The 15759-nt window shown below is 39.2% G+C and overlaps 1 protein-coding gene across 1 annotated transcript; it reads right to left on the bottom strand.

Annotated features, from left to right (window-relative positions):
• Positions 1-8798: 8798 nt before the first annotated feature.
• aldh8a1 (aldehyde dehydrogenase 8 family, member A1) lies at positions 8799-12997 on the bottom strand. The gene is made up of 7 exons (XM_014994513.2): positions 12624-12997; positions 11603-11750; positions 10818-10973; positions 10581-10730; positions 10231-10487; positions 9603-9764; positions 8799-9520 (listed from the first exon to the last, which is right to left on the bottom strand). The coding sequence occupies exons 1-7, from the start codon at positions 12759-12761 to the stop codon at positions 9068-9070; spliced, it is 1464 nt and encodes a 487-aa protein (XP_014849999.1). The 5' UTR covers positions 12762-12997; the 3' UTR covers positions 8799-9067.
• Positions 12998-15759: the final 2762 nt, after the last annotated feature.

The raw sequence follows: 15759 nt of genomic DNA, 5'->3' as shown, positions 1-15759 counted from the left end.
AAGCTCCCAGGCCTGTTAGAGGACCTGAGCTATATATATATATATATATATATATATAGATGGAGGTGTGTTCATACAGGTAATAGTATATGAAGCCACCAATTACAGCTACAAAGTAATATTGTGTGACTGCAGCGAAGCACCCTGTTTTATTATGGCATTAAAAGATTTTACGATGATGGTTCTGGAGGACCCAAAAGCAGGCATAGGGATGCAGACGTAGAGCATGTAAAAAAATAATAATAAAAAAATAAAAATTCAACAATACAAAAATAAATGTACAAAAAACAATTCCAAATCCCAAGAGTCCAAAAATGTAAACTGACAATAATGAAACCAATTAAATCTAAAAATAAATCAGAAGCAGTATCAAGCAGCATAGAGCAGAACAGGCGGATGAACTAGTAATGAACAATGAAAACCGGTGACTTTATACTCTTATATTGAGGGAGGAATAGAATGACATTGAATGCAGATGTGTTAATCAGGGGATTAGGACAGCAAACAGGCAGACTATGGGAAAGGCGTGGAACACCACCGTTTCGTGTACCAAATGTAAATGCTTGTTTATGTAACTTCAGACATCTGATCGCTGGGTATGTGTGGCATGGAATCAGCAGCCAAACTGAGCCATCTGGTCCTACAGACTGGAACTGACCAGTCAGCAGTTAGCAGGCAGTTCTCGACCTCCCAGCCCCGCTCCCCCCTTCTGCACACTCATATCCACCCACGCACTGACAGACAGGCCTCGGCTCTGTGCGGTCTCCGTGGAGCCCTGATGGCCTTTGTGAGGCTGCCATGCTGGAGGCGACAGGCCTAACGTTCTGTTCCACCCTGACATGCTGGCTTCATTATTTCTCCGTTCAGGGGAGGATTTGGCGTTATCTGTCCTCCTGTGCATAGAAAAAAATGAGCACTATTCCAGTTAGAGAATAATGGCATTAAGCATTTTTTTTTTCTAAAAATTCTCTAAAATGAATTAGGAATCATGTATACAGCTCTCTGTCGCCATGACATTCAGTCAAAGCTGGATGAGGACAATAGTCTTTTCTGTTTAGAGCTTGTTATTGTTGACCTACTTGATGTGAGTTTTTTTCATACTTTTAAAAAAGTTAAAATTCACTTAATTTACATACAGTTGTTGCATCAAAAGTCACAAAAAATGTGACATATGCCTTGAGAAGTAATTAGTTAAAATGTTTCTCATAATTTAGATGTATGAAGCTTTTGATAAACCCAAACAAGCTGATTGAATAAGGTGAGATTATAAACAACTATCCTTTATTTCTTATATATTTCAACCAAGTGGAGCTAATGTTGCACATCATCACACCATTCAACACACCGATATTAAGGGCATTAGAATATAATGAAGAATGTTGTTTGGTAGGCAAAAACGTTTTTTCTGCAACATTTGAATGGTTAAAATGGATTAACCAATGCATACAAACAACGTACTCTAACATTAACAACACAGATGCATGGAGTTTTGTACTTAGTGCTCAAATGGTAAAGATAAACAGGAACAAAAGTTGTATTTGCTGCTCTATCCGTACAGCAATTTCATTGTGTTTCCTATTTTTACATCTTCTGTGTCAACTGTGTTTTGTTTTTTTGTCCCCCACTACTTTTTGTAGTTTATTAGACCATAAATAGCCTTCTAAAAACTGTGTATTTCATTTATTTCTATGCTGACCTGGTTTCATTTAATTATTTGCTCTGCAGTGGCTGACCTAAGCTTTCAACCTCCTCCCTTGGTTACACAACGCTGTGTAAACCTCTCTTACAGCATAAGCTGTCATAATGTGAAATCTCGCAACATTGGAAATCAACGAAGAATTATTGGTAGTCAAAACCTCTAGATCAACAGTGGAAGGGAGCACAAAGCGGATTTTGATACATTTATAATATACAATTCACGCCTTAATCAATAGTGCAGCTTTTCAGAGTTAACACCTTACTTTCATGCAAACTGTAGCTGCTGACCTAGCTTTTATTTATGGTGACAGTTTGAGATGTAGAGAGCATATCTTCTGGTGTTGGTGTGAAGAGCTTCAAAACACCAACACCAGAAAGATAATGGGGCAAGGAAATGTTTAGAGGATGCAGGAACTAATTATTCAGGCATGAAACACAGCTGCCTGGGGATCTGAAGCGCGTTGCTTAAGATGCCAAGTGTGAAATCCTTCTCCCATTAAAATGTCTCATGCTTCTTCAAGAATATTACAATCTGTGAACCTCTTCTGCATCTGTCCTCAATCCAGAAGCAGCACAAATGCAGAACCCTTTCAAAGGGGTTATGACTTTACATTAATTTAAAGTTGCTTTGTAAGTACAAATTGTTTGGAAAAAACAACAACCTTACAATCAGAAAAGACAACTTTTATCCAGACATTCATTCATTTTCCGTACTTGCTTAATCTTTCGAGCTTTGTGGCAGGATCAGTGGTCTCTAAAGGAGAAGCAGGCATTGGGCATGTCGCTAGACAGTCACAGTAAATGATCATTTTCAAACAAATGTTGAATTTGATCATCTCTAGCATGGTTTCCAACACTACAATAGCACAGATAGCATTCTTAATAAGCATCTCTATGACTTATATGTAAGAAGTATCACTCACATCCACCTATATCTGCCTTTAAACTCAGTTCAACTTGATATATACAGCAATACTGGCCAAATTAGTAACACATTTTTTGTTGTTGTTTTCAGATCCAGTTATTAATTGGTTAATCAGGTTAATCATCTATAATTCATATTTTCTTCCTTGTGGTTCTATGTCATTTTGATACTGCCAAAACAAACACTGTCCCTGGAGTGCCTCAATTATGCTGCAATAAGATGCATGGTTCATGTTTGTCCATATGCATACCTTGCATATGGACAAACATATGCAAGGTATGCATATGTTTGTAACAATTTTGCTCTTTCAGCAGTTAAAGTTTTTGTGTGAGAGTTTTGTTTTGTTTCTGGAGTATAACATTGTGTTACTCATGAAAAGTTATATATATGTATATATAAACGGATTTTGACACATTTATTTTCAGACTGCTGGGTACATTGCACCTTGAAGAGACTGACATCTAGATGAAAACATTTGGGCGACTGTAGCTAAGTAACTCTCTCCCCTCCTTCCCTCCATACTCCTCTTTCTCCCACTGTCTCCTTGCACACTTGGGGGTTTATTGGCTGAGTTTGCTTAACCTGCCTGAACTGCGGTATTTTCTCAGGACTTAGCTTCATCTGGGGGGGCTTATCTACAACGAAATCCAGGCTGAAGCGCTGTGGAAAATTCCCCAAACCAAAATGTGACTGAGAGCTTTTGGAGATGGGAGCATGTTGAGAGAAGCAGGAGGCGGTGGGCACTGCTAGTTCAACACATCACTGATGCAGTCGAGGAGAAAAGAAAGCGCCCCGTGAAAGCATTCGTAACATCACGACCGTGAAGTTTTAATACATCTTATTGTCCTCTAAAGGCCTAGGAGGTTTGTTTGAGAACATTGGAGATCAAAAAGAACTATGAAGAACTAAAACCACAACAAACAGTTGTGGTTTTAGTGGAGAAGTTTAACTAATGGTTTGCTTATGAAGCAAGATCGCAAGCTTTTAAAGAACTCGCAAAAGTCTTTTATAATCCATCATCCAAAAATGGAATGAGCACTCCATAAAAGCAAACCAAACAAAACATGACCATGTCGTCCTAGTACTAACGGACAACTACGGATCACGAATCTGACTTTTGTGGAAGAGTGTCACGAAGAAAGCTATTGACCATTTGCAGTTTGTTGCAAGCTGTGTGAGGAATACATCAAGCATAAAAAAAAGTGTTCCGATAAGATGAGATCAAAATGTACATGCTTGGTGTTAATGCAGCAAGCAACATACAGCAAAAAGGCAACATTGTCCTTAATATTCCAACCTCACTTTAAAAAAATAGTCGTGGCTGCTTCATGCTGTGGGATATTTTTTATTTTTTGTCACTTAGAGGGTTGATCCGATAGCAGGAGATCCCCTTTACTTACCAGAACCTTTCTATCTATTTGGCTTGTCACAGTATTTTAGGTAAACATTAACAAGCAAACCCGATGATTAAAACACTTTATTGACTTGCTGCTCTGAATTTTGCTCTAAAAAGGCCCAAATCGCAGCAGTGACTTTGCAGAAAAAGCCTCTGTATACAGCTTGTTTGCATTGACTACTGGACCAAAATTTCCTGTTTACCCGCGGTACATAAAGCGGAAAGATGCGCTATCGTTACTCTTCAGAGAGCGTGCTAATTAAGGGTACGTTTACACGCTCAGTTGGGCTGAAATTACGGCCTCGAAGTCACGTACAGCCGGGCGAGACCTCCTTCGGTGAGGCTTTTCCATCTCACTTAAAAGGTCCGCGAGAGGGGAGATGTGAGATAAAAACCAGAAAAGTCACAGAAATGGAGGAAACCGAAACAACACCGAGGGAATGCGGCCCTGTTCTGTTTAGAAAGTGGGTCGGCACACAATGAAACACGTAGCTGACAAAGCTTCTCGGGTTGTATCGATTTTATAACATGCTGTGTTCTAAGAAGGCATATCACTGTGAGTGCGTGTGCAATCAAGCGGCGTGACACAGTACAATACCCGTTCCCTAGCCAAAACACAGAGGGTGGGACGCACTCTGGCCTCCGTGGTGAACCTCGCAAAGAGCTCACCAGTGGACGTGATTTTACACACTAGCTTATCAGACGGGGCACTTCCCCTCGGGTGCCCTTTTTTCCTGAAGCAGGCACGTCGGATCTTGAGTGAGGCACAGTACAGCATGTCCCAGTCTGCTTGCAGAAGCAGCCAGTGTCAGTCTCAGATGACACGACAGGATCAGATTTATAAAGAACTTACAAGATAAAATAACAGGGGCTACAAAAGGGAGTGCTTATAATGGATGATGCTGCACAACAGTCCATACAGTTGCAGTAGTCTTGCGATTTTAAATCTATGCTTTTTTTTTTATTAAAAACGGCTTCCTAGTGGATTTCAGAGGCTTACACAGACTTACTGAGAAGCCCTACTTTAGTGTTTTATTGCATCAAATGCTGTTTTCTGTTAAAGTTTTAATCCAGAAAGTCTACTCTCACCCAATACTTTTCTTACATTTAATCTGGAATGTCTTGCACAAGTATTCAAACCCATGGAACTAATCCAACACTCTGTCACATTGCAATCATAAACTTCAATATTTGCCTCTTTTTTTTTTTTTTTTACCTTTAATTCACCAGGAAATCCCACTCAACCTCTTCTACAAGGGAAACCCGGCCAAGGAATCTGCCAAGTATCAAGTAAATTCAGGGACATTCCTTCTTCACTGCCTGTTTTATAATAATCTTGAATAATTACTTATCGTATTTTTTTTTTTTTGTCTCCAGAAAATATACTCAAAGCCATAGGAACACTGAAGAACTACCTTTTGCACTTTTTTTCCCCAATTGGTGATGTTTAGCAGTGACGTATGTATTACAGCGTTTCCATGTTATGAAGCTTCCCGGAAATTTTATGCGCTGCAAAAACATCCCAAATGCTAAGGGACACGTGTCGAGCCCAACAAAGCCGCTGTTAATGTTAATTCAATATTTGGAAGAAGGGCCCACATGGACTCAACGACTTTGTTCACCTTCCACCACTCTACAATTCTAAAACAAAGTGCAAAAACTCACAACTTCTCCTTCTGTTTCCTGATAGGCCCAGTAAAATTTCAACCAAAGAAATTTAGCCCAATGGGAGACGAGAACATGTATAGACAATGGCCAGGATAGTAACTCAGGAGAGTCGATTAAAAACACACTCCACACTTTTCAGACTTTTTAAAACAAAGAAAAACATTTTCAAAACCACATATCATGCCATTTCATATTTCCTGTATGACATTTAGTTGTTCTGTCATTTAAAGTCCTACTAAAATATACTAAAGTTTACAGTTATGACAAAATGTGAATATGTTCAAGGCGTATGAATACTTCTACAAAAAACATAAAAAAAAAAAATTCCTTGTATACACATATGACTCAAACACAAGATAATGCAACTTTAAAGCAACCTTGTATATACACATACCCTGCAGAGTGAAAAAATATAACTGTTCAAAGGTTAAGGGGGTGAGTTAGAGTCTGACACTAACCGGTCCTGACTGTTGTTTTTACACTGAAACCGAGGTCACGTCAGATGATATCTCTACAAACAGGAACCTGCTGAGGAAAAGTAGGCAGGAGGGAAGATTTTATTACAAGAAGATTTACAGATTCCATTTAAAGTCAGAGTAGCATGGACCGGTCATGTTTAATTGGATTTTTGGAGTTGATAAACAACTCGGGGGGGCTCATTTACAGCAGCAAACAGAAACTACCGAATGTTGTAATTTAGTTTATGTTTTCTTAGCTCTTAAAGAATGAGCTGCACTTAGAACTAAAAGATCTGAAACGTTGTTGTTGTTTTTTCTCCAAACAGCAGCCTAAAACTATTTACTTACTGGTTTTGGAGCGCTTAGCATCACCTTAGTTCACTTATGATTTGGGCTGGCTCTGCTGGCCAGATGTATAACATTTAAACCATGCAGAATATATAATTTAGCAGGAAACTTTCACCACTATACTTGATTCATCTCTGACAAACCACTTTTTTTTTGCAGATGACAGGTTGTAAATTTGAGAAAGCCATTTATTAAGTTTATTTCTTATTAGCTGTTGTTCTACCCTTTGGTTCACCCTTCATGCGTCAGCATGTCTGACACGAGGATAAGTCAGCGTGAAACCGTTACTTGTAGGTACATATTATAAAGTTTGGATGACGCACAAACCTCCACAGACTTTGACCGTGTATGTCATCACCTTTGAGAAACTTGCAAGTGGCTGATACAGTGTGAGTCTTGTTTATTGTTGTCCCAAATTAAAATGTTAAAATGTAAAATTTCAGTTGGGCTAAATAGAAGCTTTACACGTAGAGTATTGTGTTTTGGACACATTCTCTTCACATTCACCACAACAGAAGATCATGCCCTTCTCTGACGCAAACCTTTTTGTTAAATGTTTTGAACAGCAGCATATGAAAAGAGGTATAAATAACAACACTGACACTTTGTCGCTCATCTTCTCTGAGAGCTCTTCAGAGTTTTCGTTTTTGTTTCCTGTAAAGAGATGGCGCGTCAGTCTTTCACTTCTTAGCTGCGCAGAAATGTGTCCTGAAACTCATAGAATATGAGAGGAAATTCTCTTTTCCATTCCCATTTAACTGGTACACCGGCAGATTTCTCCCTGTTGGCGGAGAGTAAACAAGGAAGTTACGTCGAGCGAGAAAGCGGTTTCCAGCAACCAACAAAATAATCAATGTGAACTATGATCGCCATCGTGTGGGGAAAATGTGGAACTACACCCTTTGGAGCCAACGATGTTTTTAAATTTAACAGACAATTGGTTTCTTTTGTTGATCTCTGTCGAAAATCAAGGATAATACGCCCATTGCGGACAGAAATAAGTTTTTAGCAACAAAAGATTTCCACAGAACTACTGAAAATCAGTAGATGATCAGTTGAAGGGACTGAATATTTCAGCTCCTGTGTCAGGTCTTTCGTGAAATTTCTTTCCTTTTTCTTAAGACGTGAATGTGAAATACTCTTCCTGATGTTGCTACAGGGTTAACATTTCATTTGTATTTTTACTTTCTTCATGTTTTAAGAGTTCACAGCACAATGCATCTTGGTCAGTCGGGAGCAGAGATGCTTGAAACTTGTAACGTAAACCTGCACTAGATCATTCTACAATCAAGACCGATTGCTTCTGTGATGATAAATGTAATTAAAAAGATTGTGTTGAGATTGTATTTTTGACACTTGGAGAAACTTAATTCTAACTACCATGATATTTAAAGAACGATTTCAGCACTTGGATCTGCTTTCGTGCATCAGAATGCAACAAAAAGCCAACAAACGTCTTAAGTTGCATCTGTTTCATAGCCCATTGTGAAAGGCATACTATTGTGGAAGTGTGTGCAAGGCAGCAGCGTGACTCAGCACAATACCCGTTATCTAACCAAAACACAGAGGGTGGAACACACACCGGCCTTCACGGTGAACCTTACACAGCTCACCTCCTCGTGTAATTTTACACACTTCGGATGTACCACTCGCACACCCACGTGTGTGTGCCCTGTTTTTATGTATCTGGCACACTAGCCCAAGAAAGATCCAGTACAGCATGTTCCAGTGTGTAAGCATAAAGTCGTCTCATGTGACATTACAGGATCACATTTATCACCAGGCAGTACAATGAGAAGGTCCCTGGGTTTAAATTTAGCTACAGAGGGCTGTATTATTTTTGGAGAATTAGGAATTAGTCCGGAAAATGAGAAAAATTATTGTTGTCACATGTTGAACACAACCAGCTGAACATTCTGCAGCTATTTCAGTGCTGCTGTCTGCCTCTGGGCAGTGTCCATGCTCATTTTCAGTGAACGTAACATCATGGTTTCCACTGCAGCTTTCACTGTTGCAGCGTATACACAGAGAGGCGATTGGTACACTTGGTGACATTTTTGACTGAAAAATGCTGCGCAAATAGAATCAGATTCAGAATCAACGTTAGTTGCCAAATTTATGTACGCAAAAAAGGAACTGGCTTAAATATAAGACTTTTGTAAGAAAAAAAAAAGTTTTTACAAAAACGCATGGATACTCTCTGAGATTAGGTAGCTCTCCCACACTTCTGAAAACACACGGTCCAAAACTTACTTTTAAAAAAAGAGAGAGAGAAAATAAGTAAAATTAAATAAATAAAAAAAACTTCTACCTTTTAAAACAAAATTATTTATTTTCTTTTCATTGGACATTAACATGTTACTGTGTACATTTCTGTAGTTTCAACATAAGACTTCAATCTTCAACTGATTTGATCGGATTGAAGGTTCTAGAAATCTGTGAGGATGGAAATGCCAATGCATTGATCCAATTCTGCAAAGAAGCTCACAAAAGCTGATCTACACAAAGAAAAAGAATAAAATATCTCCCTGTTTGCACAAACCACATCTTATGCAAACATCCCACGTATCCTACTTAGTGTTTGATGGTAATGCTTTTCACCTCTGTGAAGAAGTGATAGGAATCTTTCCCTCCCTCCCTGCCCACACCGGAGTGTTTCATTCCTCCAAACGGCAGATTCAGATCTCTCACCAACCAGCAGTTGGTCCACACTAACCCAGCTTGAAGCCTCTGGGCCAAACGGTGAACTCTTCCCACATCCCTGGACCACACAGTGGCTGACAGGCCATAGCGGACCCCGTTTCCCCTGGCAACAGCCTCGTCCTCTGTGTCAAAGGGGCAAACGCAAGTGACGGGGCCGAAGATCTCCTCCTGCATGACCCGGGAGCTGTCAGGGATGCCCGAGATGACCGTAGGAGGCATAAAGTACCCAGACTTGTTGGCTTCGGGAAGGTCTAGGTGATCGACTCCTTCGCCACAGTGGATTACAGCTCCTTCTGATTTGGCAAGTGCCACAAAGCTGCGAACCTTGTGAGCAAAAGAGAGAAAAAAAAGTTTCACAATAAAGCATGCAGAAAAAAAAAATACAGAAAAGAAATGAATGGCTCACCTTCTCTAGGTGCTCTTTGCTGATGAGAGCTCCGTTGTTGTTGCTTGGGTCAGATGGAGCGCCGGTCTTCCACTTCCTAGCTGCAGCTACAAATTTCTCCAGAAATTCAGAGTAAATGCTCCTCTCTACATAAATTCTACTAGTGCACAAGCAAATTTCTCCCTATAGGAGTAGAGAATGACAGAGAAAGTGAGGAATTTTCATTTTTCAAAATAATCACAACCTGTCTTTGGTGTAAACTGCATTTGGTACGATACAGTAACATTACAATCGTCCAGAGGGTATTTGAGAACAAGCGAGTTCTCGCCTTAAAACAACAGCGACGCAAGATTATCTTTACAGTAATGTCCAGGAAGGATTGAAAGCATCTATTATTAGTTTTAATGGCAATACTTGCTCTGAGAAAACTGAAAACAAAAGCTTTCCGCACTTTTGTTGTTCACTGGTTTATAATGTCAAGTCAGTTTTCCCGAAACAAATTAATTACACTGTTCTGGGATGTTTTCTGAATCCGTAGTTCGGGCTTTATAAATCCTCCATATACTTCTAGGTTCAAAGTATACGGAGAAGATCGTACAAACAAAAATATTTGAGTGTCTTAAGCTCGTCTTCGTCTCGATTGCCTCACCTGATTGGAGAAGCTGGAGCGAATGGTTGTCTCGACGCACTGCTCCAGGTCTGCGTCAGCGAAGATAATGGCTGGGTTTTTGCCCCCCAACTCCAGGGAGAGCTTTTTACAGTAGGGGGCGCTCCGCTCTGTGATGCGTTGAGCAGTTGCAGTGGAGCCGGTGAAGGAGATCAACGGGACATCTGGGTGGCCAACGAGGGCGTCTCCTGCTCTCTGACCGGTGCCAAACACGACGTTGACCACACCTGGAGGGACGCCTGCAGAACAGAAAGCAGAAATAATAATAATAATCATTTTTTTAAAAAGTATTTTACATGAGAACATCTTAAGTTTATGACGTGCAGTCCTACCAGCTTCCTCCAACAGCTTGCACATCATCCACGCGGTCACAGAGGTCATCTCGCTCGGTTTGGCCACCACCGTGTTGCCCGTGGCGATTGCCGGTGCAATTTTCCACGTCAGGAGGTACAGAGGGAGGTTCCAGGGACTGATCAGGCCAGCTAAGCACACAACAATTACGATCTGATAACACCCACGAGTCAAGCAAAAGCTCTGCAAGCTTTGAGGGAAACAAGCCAAACTCTCACCAACTCCAACTGGGCAGCGCACGGTGTAGTTCAGGCAGCCCATGTGGTCCATCTGGCTGCAGTCGGTGGTGTGGTGGAGCACAGACGACGCAAAGAAGCGAAAGTTGTACGCGGACCTGGGTATGTCCACAGTCCGGGCAAATGTCACAGTTTTACCTGCAGAGTTGAAGTAAAACTTGTCACCAGTACTCGCTTCCGAACACAAATCGAATCCTGATGACCCAAATTGTGCGAGAAACATCACTATCAGTTTATCCAAAGACCTTAACGTTAAATGCTCGATATTGTATGCTACAATACAGCACTCGATGTTTTAAACAAGTTTCAAACATTCTGTTTACATACATCATTATTAGTGTCATTTTATGTTATTCTTGCTTTTGGGTCAAGACAAGTATTTTGTCTTCGCTTTAGTTATATATATTTTAACTTTTGGCCATACTGCCATCATGTAGGAAAATAGGGGCTAATATATGCAGTCAGTTACTCAAACCAGTTTGTACAATAAAAACACCCCAAACATTTTATTGTCAAACTTGCTATTACCATACGTTAAATTATGTAGTGCAATCTAAATACATCTGATCTTTAACATGGTGCTGGCTGCAGCTGCTCCCGGGAGGATTGGGAGTGTGTTCTTGGAAATATTTCATCGATTTTCCTGGAGAGAATTTGATTATAATTAGTTTTATATAATTAGTTTTAAACATTTAACATGTAACGAAGGTTTTGAAATGGTACGACTTGATTCATGTTAATAAAATGATGATACCACTATAAGTCACCTTGGTCCTTTGACTCGGCTTGCACGAGATCCTCCATGTTGGCTTCAATTAGATCGGCGAGCTTGTTGAGGACGTCTCCTCGCTGCTGTGGACTACGAGCTGACCAATCAGGGAAGGCTTCTTTAGCCGCTGCCACTGCCGCATCTACCTGCAGCCAAAAGACGGGCAGAGAAATGGTTAAAGATTAAAGGTTCCATTATCGGCTGCACATACAGTACAGCAGATTTTCTAGTACTTGGTAAAATTAGAGATTGTTGGGATTTTTACTCATCTTGCCTGACAAAACTAAAGTGAGTAAGTTAGTTTTTTTTTATGGTTCTGAAATCAGGGCTTTGTGTTCTTAAACTTTTTGTAGTTAATTTTGGAGTCTGTGTAGTTTAGTTTATTGTTCACTAAACCTCTCTGGTTTCTAAATTTATCTATAAAGATTTGATACAAAGATATTTTGGACACTGCTTTTAAAGACAGAGTTATGTGTTAAGGAGAGACCCTAGAAAACATCTTTCCTGTAGCTCCCTGCTATTGAGAGAGCCCTATTGGATTTTACAGACACTGCAAAAGCAAATAAGAAAATACCTCAGTTTAATATTTTCTTACACAAATATGAAAAGCTTTGTTTTCAAAGCAGTCTATGAAGCAACAACTCTTCAATATTCCCACCCAGGGGCAGAAAAGTCAGCGTTTATTGAGCTGGGTGTTTAATGATTACTTTTGCGTTAACTCTGCAAAGAGCAAAGGTGCATCTTGCTGAAATGTTTTACAGCAGATGTCTGAATTAATATTCTCTTATGGTCAAAATGATTCTGTTTAAAAAGTTTCAGCTATCTTATTAAATATCAATAGCAACATTTACGATGAAGTCAAATTATTACAATTATAAACATAAAAATGATGTTAAAAGAGGAATATTTTACAGTTATTCGTAGACGTGGAAAAAAAGATAGGATATTGCACCTGAAGAACGAAATGCATGTTAAGACACACTAAAATACATCATGATCTATATGTGGCACTTTTCTACCTCTTCTTTGCCGCTGTCTGGTACTTTGCAGTAGACCTCACCGGTGGAAGGGTCATAGGAGTCAATGTGGTTTCCACAGGACACAAACTTTCCTCCAATGTAGTTCTCCAGAACCAAATAAGAGCGCGGTTTCGGCATGGTTGTCGTCAAAAGAATGCTTCCAAAAGTAACTGCAAAAATGACAACAGGCTGCAACAGACTGGAGCCTCAGAAGCAAACCTGAGCAAGGCATGTACTGACCCTCCCACAGAGCAGCTTCCTCTTTCACCAGAGAGAGTAGTGTTCGCCAACATGACTGACTAATGATTCTTCCAAGTCAAAACAATGGTGAGCGATTAACAACAAAGCTGCTAGCACAAATAGGAAAACTACAGTTTTTCCAAAGCAGATCCATATGAATAAAGAGGCTACTGATGTCGCCTGAATAGAACAGAGTACAGTGATTCTTGACAATGGGCTCTTTGCACCTCAGCTTCCGCGTTCGGGGTAAAGCGGCTCGATTGTTTCCGATCCAATACAAATATCATTTACATTAGGTGCTTTCAGGGCTTGGCCAAGGTTTGTACATCGATCCGAAGCCCCAACAAGTAAGCTGGAGAAAGGTATTAAGATGTTCGCCTCGTTATACATTCACTGACACGAAGGTGAGTTTTACTTAAACTTTGTGGCTAACATTAACGTTAGCTTATGCTAGTAGGCAATATTCTCGGACATTGTTCTTGTAAAATGTGCTATTTAAGTATCTAAACATTCTAACGGACAATGTATTTATCTTATTTTCAAGTATATTATGTGTGTTTATTGTCGTTAGTGTCACAGACTAACGGGGAGGTTACGGTTTGGGCTTTTTACTAACGAAGCCTGACGAGGCACAACAAGCCTCATAGCTTAACAGTAGCGCAGCTCTGGTGTCAGAGATCTGGTTCAGCTGTTCAGGTTCAAAGTTGCTGCTTTTAGAAAAATATGACCGTGTTGCTTCATGTCTCCGTGTTATTTCGTTTTATTACCTTTGCATGTTTCTTGTGAAGAGCTCAGATAGGACGGTGTTTACAGCAGTGTGTACAGGCGGATCAGTTGCTCGGCTGTCTGGCTCTGGTCTGCTCTCTGGTTCCCATAAACTCTTTCAGGCTGAATACAGAAGTGATTCCATGGAAATAACTCAGGGAGGCTCCTTTATTTACCATCCGTGTCCCCGGTAGTTTTAGGCTGACCCGGAGTGAAGTGAAGGCTGCAAACTTTGCTGTGCGGCGTTAGCTGGTAGCGGCAGATATTTACAAGCCATCTTCTTAATTCAGGATCGCTTGGAAATTAACGAAAACTTAAAAGCCCATTATATTAGGAAGACAACAATGTTAATAGTATTGTTTTTTTGCATCTGAAATACGACTTAGTCTTTTCTACCAGTCATGGTAACTCAAAGCGGAAAAAAGTGAGCCGCATTAGCTCCTGGAGATGTGACGTCAACGCCTTAGGTGCAAAGAGCCCATAGGGACAAAATGGGTTTTAATTTTCCCATATTTTTTTTTATTATTATTTCTCAACCTTATGTATGCAAATATGACAAAAAATGTTTAGGAAATGTAAAGATGCAAAGATGCAGGCTCCCGGTTGCATTTTTTTTAATTAAATTTTTAATCGACCTGACCCAGAACTTTGTCATCAACATCTGACAAAAATAAATATAAAATGATTTTTAAAATACCCTATTAGTGATATTTTTACTCATTTTACAGACAAATGATTCTCAAGAAACAAAAGAAATATTATTTAAAACAAAAACCAACAAAAAATCCATCTGACGGAGTTGACACAGAACCGAAGGTGGTGACAAACTAGTGAGTAAAATTAAAAACTTGATACATGTGAAGTAATGTAATTTATGTAAAATACATTAAAATGAATTAATTGCACATTTAAGTGAGATTTGACAACAATTTCACTGAAAGAGTCACAAAAATTCTGATGGAGTTGAAATCTGACGGAGTTGAAAAAAAGCCAAACTACCTCAATTTATATGATGTTATTCTGAAGGAGGCCATATTGTAGCTCATCAGGTCCATTAAATCTTTACAGTTTACCAGAATTAAGCTTTTATTTCACAAAATTTTATCAAAGTTTTGAAAGTTGTCAGTTATAGTGTTGACACATCATGGTTGTGACAAGCAATTTAGGAATAAAACAGAAGAAGAAACTAAAGAATAACTTAAGCTAACCAGAGCTAACTAGCGCTATTAGCAAAGGAAGAGAAAGGAAGAGGTCATGGGGTCTTCAGAAGTTCTGGTGCCCCCCAATAATGCCTGATTTTTTTACATTCTTTTCATGTCTGACGGTGTTGACAAAAACCGTCAGACAATTTCAATGGAGTTGGAAAATATATAAAAATTATTTTTAATTCAATTTATTGATACTTTTATAATTATTTATATGACTACTTATACTTAACTGTCATAATATATGATTTTAGTATTTCTTTAATTGTTTTAAACTATTATAATGTGTTGAGTTCTGCTCCTGGACAAGGGATTTTACAGGCATCATCCACTGACTACAATGTTTAAAATAAAAAATATTCAGCAACACCAGGAAAATATACATTGTTGTGCTCACATGACCCAGGTTAGTTTAGTCAGATATTTGAAAAAATTATATGTTGTGTATATTTTATTCAAATTTGGTGCTTCATCTATGAGACCTGTTTTGTCCCTATTCTCAAGAATCACTGAGTAGCAAACATAAACCTATTTTACAGACTGCCAAGATTCAACCAAATTCAAATTAATGGAAGGGCAACTCAATAGAAAGCAATTCTAAACAATTTGGGGTTTTGTAGCAGAAAGAGAATAAAGTTTAACCAGCAGGATTGAAAAAAATGTTTAAAAAAATCCTAGTTGGCCTCACTGATCTTGACCTTGTAATAACAGAGGAAGACAGCCCCAAACTTTTAGATAATGTTTAGTGTCTGACTAGCAAAGCGGACACTGAACATTAGCTGCAGCCACTGGAGCTGCAGCTGAGAAATTATAACAGAATAACAGAAAAACACTGAGAGAATTAAAAATACTTTTTCTGTCTTCTCCAAACATTTAAAGAAAAAAAAAAGTGCTAGCAAATCATGGCTGCAAAGTGACACAGTTGG

The sequence above is a fragment of the Poecilia mexicana genome, unplaced genomic scaffold (genome assembly GCF_051168715.1).
Source record: "Poecilia mexicana isolate PSO_F unplaced genomic scaffold, ASM5116871v1 scaffold_21, whole genome shotgun sequence".
NCBI lineage: Eukaryota > Metazoa > Chordata > Actinopteri > Cyprinodontiformes > Poeciliidae > Poecilia > Poecilia mexicana.
This window is presented reverse-complemented; position numbering and strand designations above follow the sequence as displayed.